Here is a 15,027-nt window from a genome sequence, read left to right on the forward strand (position 1 = left end):
TGCTAGTCGAATTGCTATCCTCAGAATATGCCAATGGGCGCACGACAAAGCTAAAAAGTTCGACTCATTGCGACTGGATATTAAGCGAATACGTTTGCCCCATGCTGAACACCAACACCTGGTCGTTCTCGAGTATGGTCATGCGAATGGTGGCGCATCTGAATGATCGTGTTTGTCCATTCCGGTGCCCTGCTCCTAGGCCTCGCGAGACGGTCTCACAGAAAAATGGATCAGCGCTTGTGCGGAATATCCGAGCCTCTTGCTGACCCCAATCCAAAGAGAAAGAGCCCACTCGCTGTAGCGCCCAACTAACCCCACTGTTAGGTTGTGTTAGCAGTGAAGCACTCGTGCCATCTCGTAATATGTGGCAACCACACCGACCGCTGCCTGCGCTTAGCTACGCAGAGAGGCCAGATTAAAGGAGACACGATAGCTGTGCGGGGAAGTCAACATCATGGGACGCATGAGAGTCGAGCATCCCCACAATGGAGAAACCTCCAGAGTTGCACACATCTAGTCTCCTGTTTTGCTTAGCTTCCATGATGTTGCTTCTCATGCTCACATAGTAGTCAAACCCGTCTAATTTGTTGCTTATTCATAAATACCGTAGTCTAAATGTTAAGCATAGGCTGAACAAGACAGGCTAAGTCTATATAAGTGATTTCTGATGAAACTTTGCCTTTTATATATTTTTTGTGTGCCATGTAACTGACTCTTTATGCGTGCTTCCTGTCCATCACTAGCACTGAGTCATTTAATGCAAGACAGGTGGTGTGTTTCTCAATGCCACTTGCAGTCAAGCATAAAATGAAACATGTGGCCTTGGACAGCTAATTAGGCTGGAGGAGTGCAGCCATGTTTCAGCCTCCACTGCTGCTTTTATGTTAATCTGCATTAATTTATTTATTTTGTTTTTAGAATATATTGAAGGGCAACTACAGGGTGGGGGTGGTGTCCTGACATTCACATATGTGAGACAAACTTTCACTGCATGTTCTGCTGTATGTCTAAAATTAATTCCACGAACTTGCATGGCTGTGTGGTGTTTCATTTTCTTGCCATACCTACCAAGTTTTACGATTTTATTGTGAAGTGTGTGGCGTCTCAAACGTGCTCTTGAGACAAAGAAACGATAAAATTGTAGTGTGAACAATGAACAGGGCATTTACTGCGCCGTTTATACACCAGTCTAGCCAACCAAATTACTATCAATAGAACTTGCTGATGAGCACTGGCAAATTGAGTACATCTGACTCACCACGACAGGATATAGAGCGAATATGTTTGCTCCCATGCTGCACACGTGCCCTAATAGTTTGCGTGTACAGTCACATGAATGGTGGCGTGTTCAAACTATTGTGTTCATCCATCCTGGTGCCCCGTTCTCAAATCTTTTGCGAGACAGAGTGCTGACAGGCACTCGACATGTCCGCGCGCTCCGCCGGCCTCAAGCCAAAGAGGAAGTGGCTAATCCCTTTTGCGGCCGAGTAACCTCCGTTAGCGCACCACTCACGCCATCTCTTGTACTATTCTGTAACTACACCGATTGCCGAAGGTGCTTAGGTTAAATATGAAAATATGAAATAAAACCATGTGACTGCACTTATGCGCTATCATATTACAAAGCTCTCAACCGTGCTTCATGCGAAAGAACTGTACCCGCGGATCGTGGCAAAGTGAGTGGCCATGGCTCTAGGCATCAGCTTCACAATGCATCAGCATCTTTGGTGGTAGCACACAGAAATGAAGTGCCGTCGTCCCTGATAAACGATAGGCTCCACACGCGGTTGAGTGCGCTGCAATACGATAGCGCACAAGGGCAGTCACATGGTTTTATTTCATATTTCGTGGGCTTTCTTTAAAATGCTGAAAAAAATCGCCACACACCACGTACATTGCTACAAAAAGTTGCATCGATCGTTTCTGAACCCCCTCTACAATGCAATGAAACATTCCATGCTGTAAAAGTGTGTGTACAGCAAAGCTGTTGCCTACGCTAGACAAGTACCACCACTCCAACTGACCTTAGGTGATGTTAAACAAGCACTACCACCACAAGCAGCGTATGTCACGGACACACACACATGTGTGGAAATGCAGCCTACATTCTCATTCTTGTAGGCCCTTCGCCTAGTACAAGTACATTATTCAACTAATTGAATTTCTCAAAGTAAAATGCATCCAAAATTCGTAAAGTATGAGTTACACACAACCTGCAGACATGATAGCATCAGATTTTAATTCGAATATACGAGAAAACATAATTCTGTTATGCGGCAACGCCAACACAAATTCCTTTTCCAGCTGCCATTTGAGGTCTGTCTTTTGAGGAGCACAGACAGAAAAATCCTGACCAACTAGAGGCCAACAGCTTCGTGGTAAAAGAAAAAATGTAAATGTCCTTTCTATGGTGGCGGCAAAGAAAAAAGATGTGGGTGGCTGCAGGGGAAAAACGTGGGTGGCTGCAATGAGCCGTGCCTAAGGCATTGCTTTCCCCAGTCTTGAGAGACCGTCATCGTTTAAGTTAAAAAGACGCCACTCTACCACAAACCTGCCATGCAAAGGAGGCTAGCAGCTCCAGAGTAAAACAAAGGACATGCGGACGTGTCAGCACGATACAAGGCCGTCTTACATGCGTCGTGGTTAGGTTACAGGAAATTTCCTTACAGGGAATTGTGCTAACCATAAAGAAAGCATGTGAGTTTCCTAGTGCTTTCATTAAAACCTGAGGCAGCGGTATTAAACTTATAAATAAGGTAGGGCTCGCAAATTTCCCGGTCGTGGTGTGAGTGAAGGCCTGATTCCTATATTGTCACTTTTTAGGTCACTGAAAGAGTGACTGAGAAGTTGGACATGTTTGGATATGGGAAGGTTCAAAAAAGATTTTGCATGAGACCTGTGGTTATTAAATTGTATCCTGAAAGGCATCTCTGCCTGACCGATATACTGTTGATTACAAGTAGTACATTCAAAAAGGTAGACCACATTGGCGATGTCGCATGTAAAGTTTCCTTTAATTTGAACAGAGAAGCTCAACATGCATGTGTGTGTGTGTGTGTGTGTGTGCGTGCGTGCGTGCGTGCGTGTGTGTGTGTGTGTGTTCCTTTGATAACTGCTGCACTTGAAGAAACTGTGTGACCTTGAATGGATGGATGGATGGATGCAAAACTTTAATAAGGTCCTGAGGTACGCGACTCAGCGCGCTGCGGGCCGCTCCCACGTTGGGACAGTCAGGCCTTGCCCGACCGCCGCATCGTGGGCCCTCTGGACAGCCCATAGTTGCGCCCCGGCATCGGGGCTTTTGATAGCGGAGAGCCACTTGTCCACATTGATTTGTTCCGTGCCTCGTAACGAGGGGCAACGCCAGAGCATATGGTCTAGGCTAGCGATGTCATTGCAGTGCCTGCAAGAACTAGTGGCATAGGTGTCGGGATAAATTTTGTGGAATAAAGCCGGGTTGGGATATGAACCTGTTTGCAATAATCTGAGGGTCAATGCCTGCGCTCTATTTAACTTCTTGTGGGGAAGGGGAAAGTCTCTCCTGCCGAGATAAAAGTGCTGCGCAATTTCGTTGTATGTGGTCAGTTGATCTCTATTCTCCACCACTGCGGGCCGGCGTTGGAGTTCTCCATGGTCGCGGAAAGTGAGACCTCGCGCCTTGGAGTGGGCCAGCTCGTTGAGGTTTGTGGGGCCTCCCATGATGGATTGTTCACTTGAAAGAATTGTCTTGTACTTTGCTATCACTAATAATGCTTCACCTTTCTGGCGAAATGGCAGCCTTCTTTTTTCGTTTTTCTTTTTAAACTGTGAGTTCGAGTATAAGCACTGCTGCGCACTGCTATAGCACTGCTGCGCATGACTGCTATCGATTCTGATTTCGAGTAAATCCAGCTTGGTCTCATTTCGGTTACTGAGTGAATTATGTATAGTATATCTATGGTCCTTTGCATGCAAGTGGCGATGTTCCCGTCCCTAATAAATGTTGTAAATTATTAGAAGAGGTTTTTTTGGTCGTTAGCATTGCTTACTTGAAAGAGAAGCAATACTGAGACATATATCATTCACGTGAATTTTGCATGCCGTTGATAAGATTCTGCCGAAGGGGTCATTGAAGTTTGCATTTTTTCTTCAGGGCCGAAAAAGCACGCAAGAAAAGCAATTTATTTATTTATTTATTTATTTATCACTTTACCTACAGCACCACGAATGGCATTACGGGCGGGGGGGGGGGGGTGATATAGTACAATGAAGGAAAAAAGAATACAGGTGAATTTGTCATGTGCATAAAATATTGTGATGACACACACACGTGAAAACAAACACTGCAAGAATAAACCATAAGAATAGAAAGTGTAAAGGGGGTTTATTCGGGTCGTAGAGAAGCAGCGACCAACACGGCAACAGCAGGTAGCGCGCAGCCAGCAAACGAACTGGGTACGAGCCATGCGATGGCAACGGGGCTTTTTAGCCTGCCGATCTTCTTCGTCACAATCACCCCTGGAATTAAAGAGTAGCCATCCTGGCGACCTAGGCAGAGGTGTGCGGATCGTAGTACTGCTTCAGCCGGTCAATGTGTACAGTCTCTCGCCCTCGTCGACGGAGATCGGGAGATGGCGATACGGGTTCGACCACGTAGTTCACTGGTGATGTTTGTGCACCCACACGGTAGGGCCCGTGGTACTTCGGGAGGAGCTTGGACGAAAGGCCAGGAGCAGCAACAGGCGGGACCCAAAGCCACACGAGTGAGTCGACGGGGAAGGGGTGAGGGGGAGGATTGAGGTCATGGCGCTCTTTTTGGCGGCACTGTTGAGCAGACGTCAAAGAACGGGCCAGTTGTCAGCATTTCTCGGCGTGCTGAGCAATCGCAGAAACAGGTGAGCATTCAGCAGGGTCCGGCCGGTACAGGAGAACAGTATCAATGGTGCTGGAGGGATGGCGACCGTAAAGCAGAAAGAATGGCAAGAATCCAGTAGTGGCTTGAGAGGCAGTGTTATATGCGTTAGTGACGAACGGAAGTACAAGATCCCAGTTGGAGTGGTCAGATGCAACATACATTGATAGCATGTCACCAAGAGTTCTGTTGAATCGTTCTGTTAAGCCATTGGTCTGTGGATGATAAGCAGTAGTAGTGCGGTGAATAATTTGGCATTCAGATAGGAGTGACGGCAGGATAATAATAATAATATTTGGGGTTTTACGTGCCAAAACCACTTTCTGATTATGAGGCACGCCGTAGTGGAGGACTCCGGAAATTTTGACCACCTGGGGTTCTTTAACGTGCACCTAAATCTAAGCACGCGGGTGTTTTCGCATTTCGCCCCCATCGAAATGCGGCCGCTGTGGCCGGGATTCGATCCCGCGACCTCGTGCTCAGCAGCCCAACACCATAGCCACTGAGCAACCACGGCGGGTGTGACGGCAGGATGTCTGAGAGGAATATGCGGCCCCAATCGCTCAACAGTTCACGAGGGGCGCCATGGCGGAGAATGAAGTTGTTTGGTATGAACGAGGCGATGTATTTTGCTGATGCAGCAGGCAAGGCAGCGGTTTCAGCATATCATGTCAAATGATCTACGGCCGCAACAATCCATCGGTTGCCAGCGTCAGTAGATGGAAGAGGCCCGTATATATCAATGCCGACGCGGTCGAATGGCTGAGCTGGGCAGGGAAGTGGTTGGAGAGGTGCGGTGGAGAGATGCGGGACACATTTACGTCGCTGGCAGGCAATGCAGGAGCGCACGTATTTGTGGACGAAGGTGTACATCCCTCGCCAATAATATCGTAGGCGAAGCCGTGTGTAGGTTTTTGACGCTCCGCCGTGACCACACTGCGGGTCAAAATAAAAGCGGAGCATAAATCTTGTCGTAGGTGGCGAGGCACTACTAAGAGCCATGTGCGGCCGTCATTGTGGTAGTTGCGGCGGTTTAAAAGTCCGTCGCAGATTGTGAAATGCTGCGCTTGTCGGCGTAACGCTCGAGGTGCCGAAGTTGCCGGAGGATTGGACAAAAAGTCGAATATCATGACGATCCATGGGTCTTTTCGTTGCTCCGATGCCATGTCCAGGATGTCAAGTGGTGAGATGTCATGTCTATAAGCAGAAGTGCTGCTGTCTGAAGTAACTGGGGAGCGCGAGAGGGCATCGGCGTCAGAGTGTTTGCGTCCAGAACGATAGACGACACGGATATCATAGTCCTGGATTCGGAGGGCCCACCGAGCGAGGCGGCCCGACGGGTCTTTTAGGTTGGACAACCAGCAAAGAGCGTGATGATCCGTCACCACGTCAAAGCGTCGACCGTAGAGATATGGACGAAATTTTTGAACAACCCATACGATAGCCAGGCACTCTTCTTCTGTGACTGAGTAATTAGCCTCAGGTTTCGTGAGGGCACGACTAGCATAAGCGACTACGTATTCGGCATTAGCGTTCTTGCTTTGTGCGAGCACGGCACCAAGGCCGACACCACTGGCGTCAGTGTGAAGTTCTGTAGGTGCGCTTGGATCAAAATGGCGCAAGATTGGTGGGGACGTGAGTAGGTGACAAAGAGTCATAAAGGCATCATCAGAGGCTTCCGACGAAGCAGAAAGTTCATTGTCGCCTTGGAGAAGTTGGTTTAGTGGTGCGATCACAGTAGCGAAATTGCGAACGAAACGTCGAAAATAAGAGCATAGGCCAAGGAAGCTGCGTAGTGCTTTCAAGTTAGTGGGCTTCGGAAATTCAGATACGGCACGAAGTTTAGCAGGATCAGGAAGAATGCCTTCTTTGGAGACAACGTGGCCTAATATAGTCAGTTTTCGAGCTGCAAATCGGCACTTTCTTAAGTTAAGCTGGAGACCAGCATTCCGGAGACAGGTCAAAACTTGATGTAAACGCCGAAGATGGGTCGGAAAATCAGGAGGAAAGACGACAACGTCGTCGAGGTAGCAGAGGCAAGTATGCCACTTCAGGCCACGTAGGATGCCGTCCATCATGCGTTCGAAGGTGGCGGGCGCATTGCACAGACCGAACGGCATCACAGTGAATTCATACAAGCCATCTGGTGTTACAAATGCGGTTTTAGAACAGTCAGCGTCAGCCATGGGCACCTGCCAGTAGCCATAGCGGAGATCTAAGGAGGAAAAAAACTCCGCTCCTTGCAAACAGTCAAGTGCATCGTCAATACGTGGCAACGGGTATACATCCTTTCGGGTAATCTTGTTAAGGCTTCGATAATCGACGCAAAATTGTATGGTGCCGTCTTTCTTTTTAACTAGGACAACTGGTGATGCCCAAGGACTACTAGAAGGCTGGATGACACCGCGATTGAGCGTATCGTTCACCTGGTCATTGATAACGCGTCTTTCAGTCGCCGATACTCGGTAGGGACGCTGTCGAATCGGTGCATGGCTCCCAGTGTCGATAGTGTGCGAAACAGTTGTTGTGCGGCCGAGTGATGTTGCTTGGCAATCAAAGGAGGAAGAGAAGCCTTGGAGCAAGCGAAGAAGTTCGTCGCGCTGCGTTGTCGTAAGGTCACTGGCAATAGCTGGCATAAAAGAATGCGGTAGTGACTGTGGACGCGATGCCTCGAGAGCAGCAATATAAGTGGAGTTGTCCATCATGTCAAATATTGAAGATGAGGTCAGTGGCTCTGCTCTGCCAAGGCTTTCACGGCGGCGTAAAGTAATTGGTTCAGCCGATGGGTTTGAGACGCACATGAGAGAGGCGCCAGCTTGGAACTCGAGGACAGCGAACGGCAGCGAACTAAGAGTTCAGATGAAGCGAAGAGTACTGTGCCGTCATCTACATAGTCACAAGAGATACTGACAAGGGTGGAAGACCAGGCAGGTGTAACGGTGTCTTCTGAAACAGAGATTTTGCGGCAATGGTCCTTATGGTCAGTGATAATATCAGTCGAAAACTGAAACAGCTCGATTTCGGCGCGGGCGCAGTCAATGATCGCATGATGTGTGGAGAGAAAGTCCCAACCTAATATGACGTCGTGTGAACATGATGGCAACACGATGAATTCTGTGATATAGAGGACGTCCTGAATTACGACACGAGCAGTGCAGGCGCCGGATGGCTCGACGTGCTGCGCGTTGGCAGTTCGAAGAGACGGTCCAGAAAGCGGCGTCGTCACTTTTCCTATCTTGCGACAAATACGGGCATCTATCGCTGAAAGTGCAGCGCCGGTGTTGACAAGTGCTAGCCTCAGTGAACCTTCTATTGCGACTTTAATAACATTCTTCGGGGAAGTGTGAGGCCTCATACATTTCGCTGGCACCGCAGTTCTTGCCTCCTGAACTGCGATATTTAGTTTTCCTGGCGCAAAGGGCTCCGACGCTGGTGCATGGGGGAAAGCGAGCGGCGGCGAGGAGAAGGTGAACGGCGAGCGGCGGAGAATGCGGTGTCGACAACAGGAGGAGATTCAAAGGTGTCCGAATAGTTGCAGCGTTGTTGGAAACGTGGCGCATATGGACGCACATTGTTGGGGACGTTCGGTGTAAGGAGGCGACAGTGACGTGCTACGTGTCCAGCACGGCCACAATAAAAACAAATCGGGCGATTGTCTTCCATGCGCCAATGATCTTGAGGTCGTGCATACTGCACCAGTGGCCGGACTGGAGCGGATACGGGCAGGCGCAAAGATGGGCGAAGGGGACCGTAGGTCTGTGGTGCAGGCCTCGAAGCGACTTCGGCGTACGTCAGGGGAGCGGCAACCGGAGCCTGCTGGAGAGAAGGTGGAATGTGGTCGGCTACCTGCTCCTTGATGACAGATTGGAGAGCGGGCACCAACGGAGAATTCAACTGGCCGTGTGTAAGTGGAATCAGAGAAAGCTGACGAGCCACCTTTTCACGGACAACTCCTCGATCTGTAGCAGTAGCGACGTGTTATCCGGGGACACAGCCAAGCTCGACATTGAAGTCGCCTGAGGGGGAGGTTGGTGGGTGGCTAGGCGTTGTTTGCGGAGTTCGTCGAAGCTTTGGCAGCGACTGACGAGTTCAGAGACTGTCGCCGGATTTTTCGCCAACAGCATCTGGAAGGCGTCGTCTTCGATGCCTTTTAAGATATGGCGGATCTTCTCGGCATCAGCCATTGTGACGTCAATGCGGTTGCAGAGGTCGACAACATCTTCTATATAATTTGTAAATGTCTCCCCGCACTGTTGCGCACAACTGCGCAAACGTTGCTCGGCATGAAGCTTGCGAACGGCGGGGCGCCCTAATACCTCCGTCACGTTAGTTTTGAAGGCTGGCCACGTCGTGAGATCACGTTCATGGTTGCGGTGCCACACGCTGGCGACACCGCTCAAATAAAAGGATACGTAATTCAGCTTTTTGGTGTCGTCCCAGTGGTTGTGGATGCTCACCCGGTCGTAGTCAGCAAGCCAGTCTTCTACGTCATGGTCTTCGGTACCGCTGAAGATGGGTGGGTCGCGTTGATGCAACGGGCTGGGGCAGACCACGGTAGTCATTGGGGCAGCGGGTTGTGGTTGCTGTGGTCCTTCTTCCGGCATAATGAAGACAGGCTGCAGTGTCCGGTTGCGAAGTTCCAGAATTCCGGTTGTACCCAGCAGCTCCACCAATTGTAAAGGGGGTTTATTCGGGGTCGTAGAGAAGCAGCGACCAACACGGCAACAGCAGGTAGGGTGCAGCCAGCGAACGAACTGGGTACGAGCTACGTGATGGCAACGGTGCTTTTTAGCCTGCCAATCTTCTTCGTCACAAAAGCAATAATTTTAGCATAAACATGCGTCACAGGGCCTAGTAATTACGAGAATACATTCTTTATATTTGATAGAATTCACTTTCGCATTAATTACATTGCCCACAAAAATACACTACTGGAGCAACAAGAAAAAGTTATCATTTGCGGCGGTGGTGGCTACTTCTCGTGGTAGTTGGTTCCGATCCGAAATTGTCTGAGGAAAAAAATAACATGTTATATCTTACAGTTTTGTACCTTATTTGAAGCGAGGTGAATATACAGCGACATATTCATTCTCTAGGTATAGGCTATTCATACCATTAGAAATAATTGTTAGTTGGCTACCTCCTTTTCTTTACAAATATAATAAACTTTGTCCTGTGTATATGTTTAAATATATTGCGTCTGTGCATGGTGTCCACAGTGTAAATTAAAAAAAAATGTTGAGGTGAAATAATACGAGTGAGGTAGCCACCACTAATGCTTCTAATGCGCTTGTGCTCCTATTATCAGGATTTGCAGAAATAAAGCGAAGGTATGAACTAAAGGTCGTGCATGTCCGCACCAACAAATATGCAGCAAGCTTCTAGCCACAATAAAATTTTAACTGAAAAGGTAGAGGCAACTCAAAAGGAACCTCAAATGATGTGGCGAACAGAACTCTAACATATTAAGAGGAGGCTCTGCTCCTCCCCCCAATCCCTCCAGAAAATTTCGGAGGGGGCTCAGGCCTCAAAGAAGCCATAATCTGTGCCTATGGTTTACTATACATAAATGGGACATATTATGTGATGGGAGCTAGTACCATATTTCAACAGCGGTGATGCCAGCGTTGTTACTCCCTTGCTTGTGAAATTGCTTGTTCCCTGTAAAACTGGCACTTTGGATGTGCTCAGGCACTATTCTGTCACTGCAGCTTGACTTGATATTTACCGTTTGAAAGGATCTTGCCAGATTCCTTCAACGAAAATCAGACATATGTGGAGGTGTTTTCTAAACAAAGCTATCTTTGTTCTGTCTCTATACTTAAAGTACACAGGCAATATCTCTGCTGCCTCTGTGTAATACTCAGATATACCCTGTTAGTAGCACCTAGAATAGCATAATTTTCAAAGTGTTATGTGGTCATTCCTGCAAATCATGTATAAAAATTTCTCAATGGTTGGCAGCATTGGACAGAGAAGTGAAGCCAGCCCCTGAGCATGTGTACGCAGCTGCTTTCCTTATGTGAAATTTGCTGACATTTAAGCAAGAGTTCATTTTTAGATTTTCTATAAATTTGTTTCTTTGCTTTTATTTTATTCAATATTTATGTTTAGAGCAGCTATTTGGTATTCACTCAGCCCTAAAGTACTATATGTTGTGCTACACCAACACATTTTATGGTGCTTGCAGGATTGTCTAGCATTGAAGACGCATAGTTGCTTTAATTTTCTGTGGCAATAATAATCAAGCTCGATGCCTCTCACTTCACTGTTAGGGCTACCATGGTGAACTGGTGTTGCGACACTCACTTTGTGCTATGACGAAATGCTGGTTTTGTTAGTGCCTAATCGGAGAGTGACATTTGGAGAAGGACACTCTTGCAGACCAGTGGCAGCACAGCCTAGTTGATTGATTGATTGTTTGTTGGGTTTTTATGGCACAAGGGCCAGTTCTGGCCAAAGAGTGCCACACAGCCTAGTTAAACAAAGGCTGACTGTGTTCAAAGTTATGTCTGACCCAACACTTGGGATGTGTTTTATCCTGCAGTATCTCATCAAAGTGAATGAAATCAAGACCAAGAAAGGAGTGGAACTATTGCAACACCTGGTTGAGTTCTACCATGCGCAAAACAAGTGAGTATTGGTCAAAAGAGTGGTTGGTCATAGCTTTCACGTAACAGTGGTGTAGAACATGCAGAATGGCATTGATGGACAAGACAGAGGTAACATATACAAACAACTAAGCAATGGGTTCTTGTTTACACAGTGTAAATACAAAGCTTGCATATGATGAACAGACAACCACATAAGGCACCTGACAATGTAGAGTAGTAGATAATAGCATGCAGAAAAATACAGTACAAAACGATTTTCACAATGAAGAATTTATTGGTGCAGTATAGTAACATGCATAAAGTATGCCTATAGGAAGGTTGAAAAGCACTTGACAGCCAAGAAAACTGCACAGTACACACATACCAAGAGGGTACATTTTGCTCTGATATGATGATGCCGGCTAGATGAAATGTAAAGGATGTTTCCTCAGTGGCCCTGCTGAAGTATAGATGATTCGACTTGCCACATAAAGGCACTGAATGAATTTTGCTCGTGCCGGACTTTGAAGCCTAGGTCATTTGTGGGTGCAGTTCCCCAAACGGAAGCATGTATGAGCGAATGTGTTTGGCAGTGCTGCTCTCCTAACCTGGATGGGAAGCCGTCTGCATGTCCCTCCTACAAAGTGCACCAATGAGTGCACAGCCAGCCTAAGCATGCTGACTAGCCAAAGACGTAGAAGCAACTTCCTCTTGCAGCTGAGCTGTCCATGCTATCCGGTGGTGCCCGCACAGGCGTACTTGTGCCATCTCTTGTGGCAGAACACCTGCTCCCACCACTGTGTCTCTGTCATGCAGAGAATATTAATACCAGGATGCAAGAATGGTGCATACCCACAATATTCCTTCACCTAGCATGGCCATTCAATGCATTTAAGCTTGCAAAAATATAATCTGCAGGAACTGTATTTCTTTTTCATACAAACCAGTTGATCTTTGGCCCACAGTTTTCTTTATAGATGGGAAAATATACTAAGCTCTTCTCAGGAAAACTGATATTTATGGCTGAGTGTCTTGTCTGTGAAGAACAAGGCTAAATTAGCTGAAGCTTCTTATTTGATGGATATTGCATTAGACACTACTTTAATATGCAGCACTGCACCCACAAATGATTTAGACCTCTAGCACGGACATGTGCTAACTTGGTATTCTTGCATGGTGCATCAAACGATTCCTCAGTGTGGCTCATTGTGTAGGAGCTTCATCATGACAGACACCACTCTTCACAAACACTAATATAGTATTCAGCTACAAACATAAGATTTCTCAAGAAGTGGGTGAGCCTTTCATATTTGTAAAGAAAAAAAAAGCTCTTAGCGAAACATCAATTGGTTTGCATAAAAAAGAAATGTGGTTGGTGTAGATGATAGTTTGTTTGCACTGAATGACGATGTGTGTTGCGACACCAGGTACCTGAGCACATGAGAGCTGGACCCTCCTGCGTGTAGCTGTGCGCGGCTTGGCCGTGTCCAGGGAAAAGGGAACCCTGAAGATTGAGCCAGTGTCGGGTGTTTGGACCATTATGGCCCCTTGGCAGAGGTAGCATACCTCTTTGGCCTCCACATCACGTAGATGGCACCTCTGCAGGGATCCCCTCAGGAGAAATTGGCACTCACCTTTTCCTGTCCTCATCTCCGTTCTATGTTTTTTTTTCCCCTTCTCTTTCATTACTGTCCTGTCTTCTTTTATCTTATATTTACTTCCCATTTTTCTTGGTGGCAAGGGTTAACCTTGTGTGGCTAACCTGTCTTGGTTAAGTCATATTTGGTTATAGCAGCAGTGTATAGATGGCGTCTACAGGACTTCCGTTACTGGGGCTCCTGTCATGTCCCCTTGTTGGGCTCTGTTGCGGGGGGCTGGCATCGTGGCTGAAATTAAGTAAGGATTTATGGCATCAGCTTCATTCTTCAAACTGCCTGATCATCCTCTTTTCAAAAGAGGATGCACTGAGGAAACATCAAACTTTTTGGTTACACGTAAAGAAGTCTTTCCCTGCTATCATGTCGTACATGGTGAAAACCCTGCAAAGAAGACTGTACAAACTGTTTCCCGATTTGTCGTTGCTAAGTGTCTCACCACCGCACTGAGTCCTGGCTACAGAGTCACAAAAATGGCTAGTGGGGACCCTTTGCATGAGGTTCAAGACAAGCTTCAGTATGGAAACGCCTCAAAGCTCATGACGTTTGGTGACATTCCAGTCACAGTGACAGCACATAGATCAATGAATACATCCAGAGGAGTCACTTCGAGCACTGATCTCCTGAGCTTGAGTGAATAGGAGCTCCTGGATGGCTGGAAGGAGCAGAACATTATCAAAGTGCAGCGAATAATCTTCAAGCGTGAAAACAAAGAAATTTCAACAAACCATCTGATACTCATTTTAAGACGAGTGTACTGCCAGATTCTCTTGAAACCAGGTACACAAAGACACGAGTAATAGTACACATTCCCGACCCACATAGATGCTTTAAGTGCCAAAGATTTAGCCACGGCTCGCACAACTGCAGAGGCCGACTGACCTGTGCAAAATGCAGATCCAATTAACACATCTCTTGAACTGTAGTGGTACACGCCACAGTCGTAACTGCGACGGTGAACATGAAGCTTACTTGCGATCATGTCCCCACGTAGAAAAAAGAAAAGGAAATAGTAGTTATCAAGACAAAAGAGAACATTTCTTTCCAGGAAGCATGGAAGCGTGTTTCATTCATTTATAGCTCAGGGTTGGCTGATGCGGTGCATAAGGGGGCAGCGCTGCTTTGCCGTCCCTGTAGGAGGGCCCATTGACCTCTGGGTTGGTGATCTCCAAGACTTCATCTCTTAAGGCAAGGCCTGCCCTGGAAACACCTCGCTCGAGTGAAAGGAAGTCCAGCGGCTCCCAGGAGTCAGTGGACACCACTCAAATTCAGCCAGTGCACCCAGCACCTCAAGAGCGGTGCAAATCTCGTGACTGCTGCAAGAAACACGAAACTCCAAATTATGGGACTTGGAAAGGGTCCGTAAGCCAACTTGACTCCTTTTGACAGGCAGCACAAAAACACAAACAACATGGATACACAAATATAACACTGGAATATGAGAGATCTTATCGACAACCTCGATAACATTAAAGAACTTTCACACAAATACAATCCAAAGGTGCTGTGTGTTCAGGAACCACACTTAAAACCAGCACAAAGTAACTTTCTCAGGCAATATGCCATTTTCCAAAAAAATCGTGATGACGCACTCACCTCGTTGGGTGGCATCACAATCATAGTGGACAAAAATGTTGCTTGTCAGCAGTTACGTCTTCGAACTCCCGTTGAGGCAGTCGCAGTCCGAGCGGTGCTCTTGCAGAAGTTGTTCTCTATAAGCTCCCTATATATCCCTCTGAATTATCAACTTTCCAGATCAGATTTCCTAATCTTTGTTGCTGAACTTCCTCAACCATACATCGTTGTTGGAGGTGTAAATGCACATAGCAGCCTGTGGAGCGACTCTCGTTGTGACGCAAGAGGGCACTTAATTGAAAACTTTTTCTCC

At 47.2% G+C, this 15,027-nt stretch overlaps 1 protein-coding gene across 3 annotated transcripts in view; it reads left to right on the forward strand.

Annotated features, from left to right (window-relative positions):
- Asap (ArfGAP domain of ASAP) overlaps positions 1-15,027 on the forward strand; it is a 221,044-nt gene that overhangs the window by 12,477 nt on the left and 193,540 nt on the right. For all 3 annotated transcript variants that reach the window (XM_075697201.1, XM_075697202.1, XM_075697203.1), the window contains exon 9: positions 11,439-11,524. In XM_075697201.1, the coding sequence (XP_075553316.1) occupies positions 11,439-11,524 (86 nt within the window). The remainder of the gene's footprint in view (positions 1-11,438; positions 11,525-15,027) is intronic.

Source organism: Dermacentor variabilis, chromosome 6 (genome assembly GCF_050947875.1).
Source record: "Dermacentor variabilis isolate Ectoservices chromosome 6, ASM5094787v1, whole genome shotgun sequence".
In the NCBI taxonomy this organism is placed as follows: Eukaryota; Metazoa; Arthropoda; class Arachnida; order Ixodida; family Ixodidae; genus Dermacentor; species Dermacentor variabilis.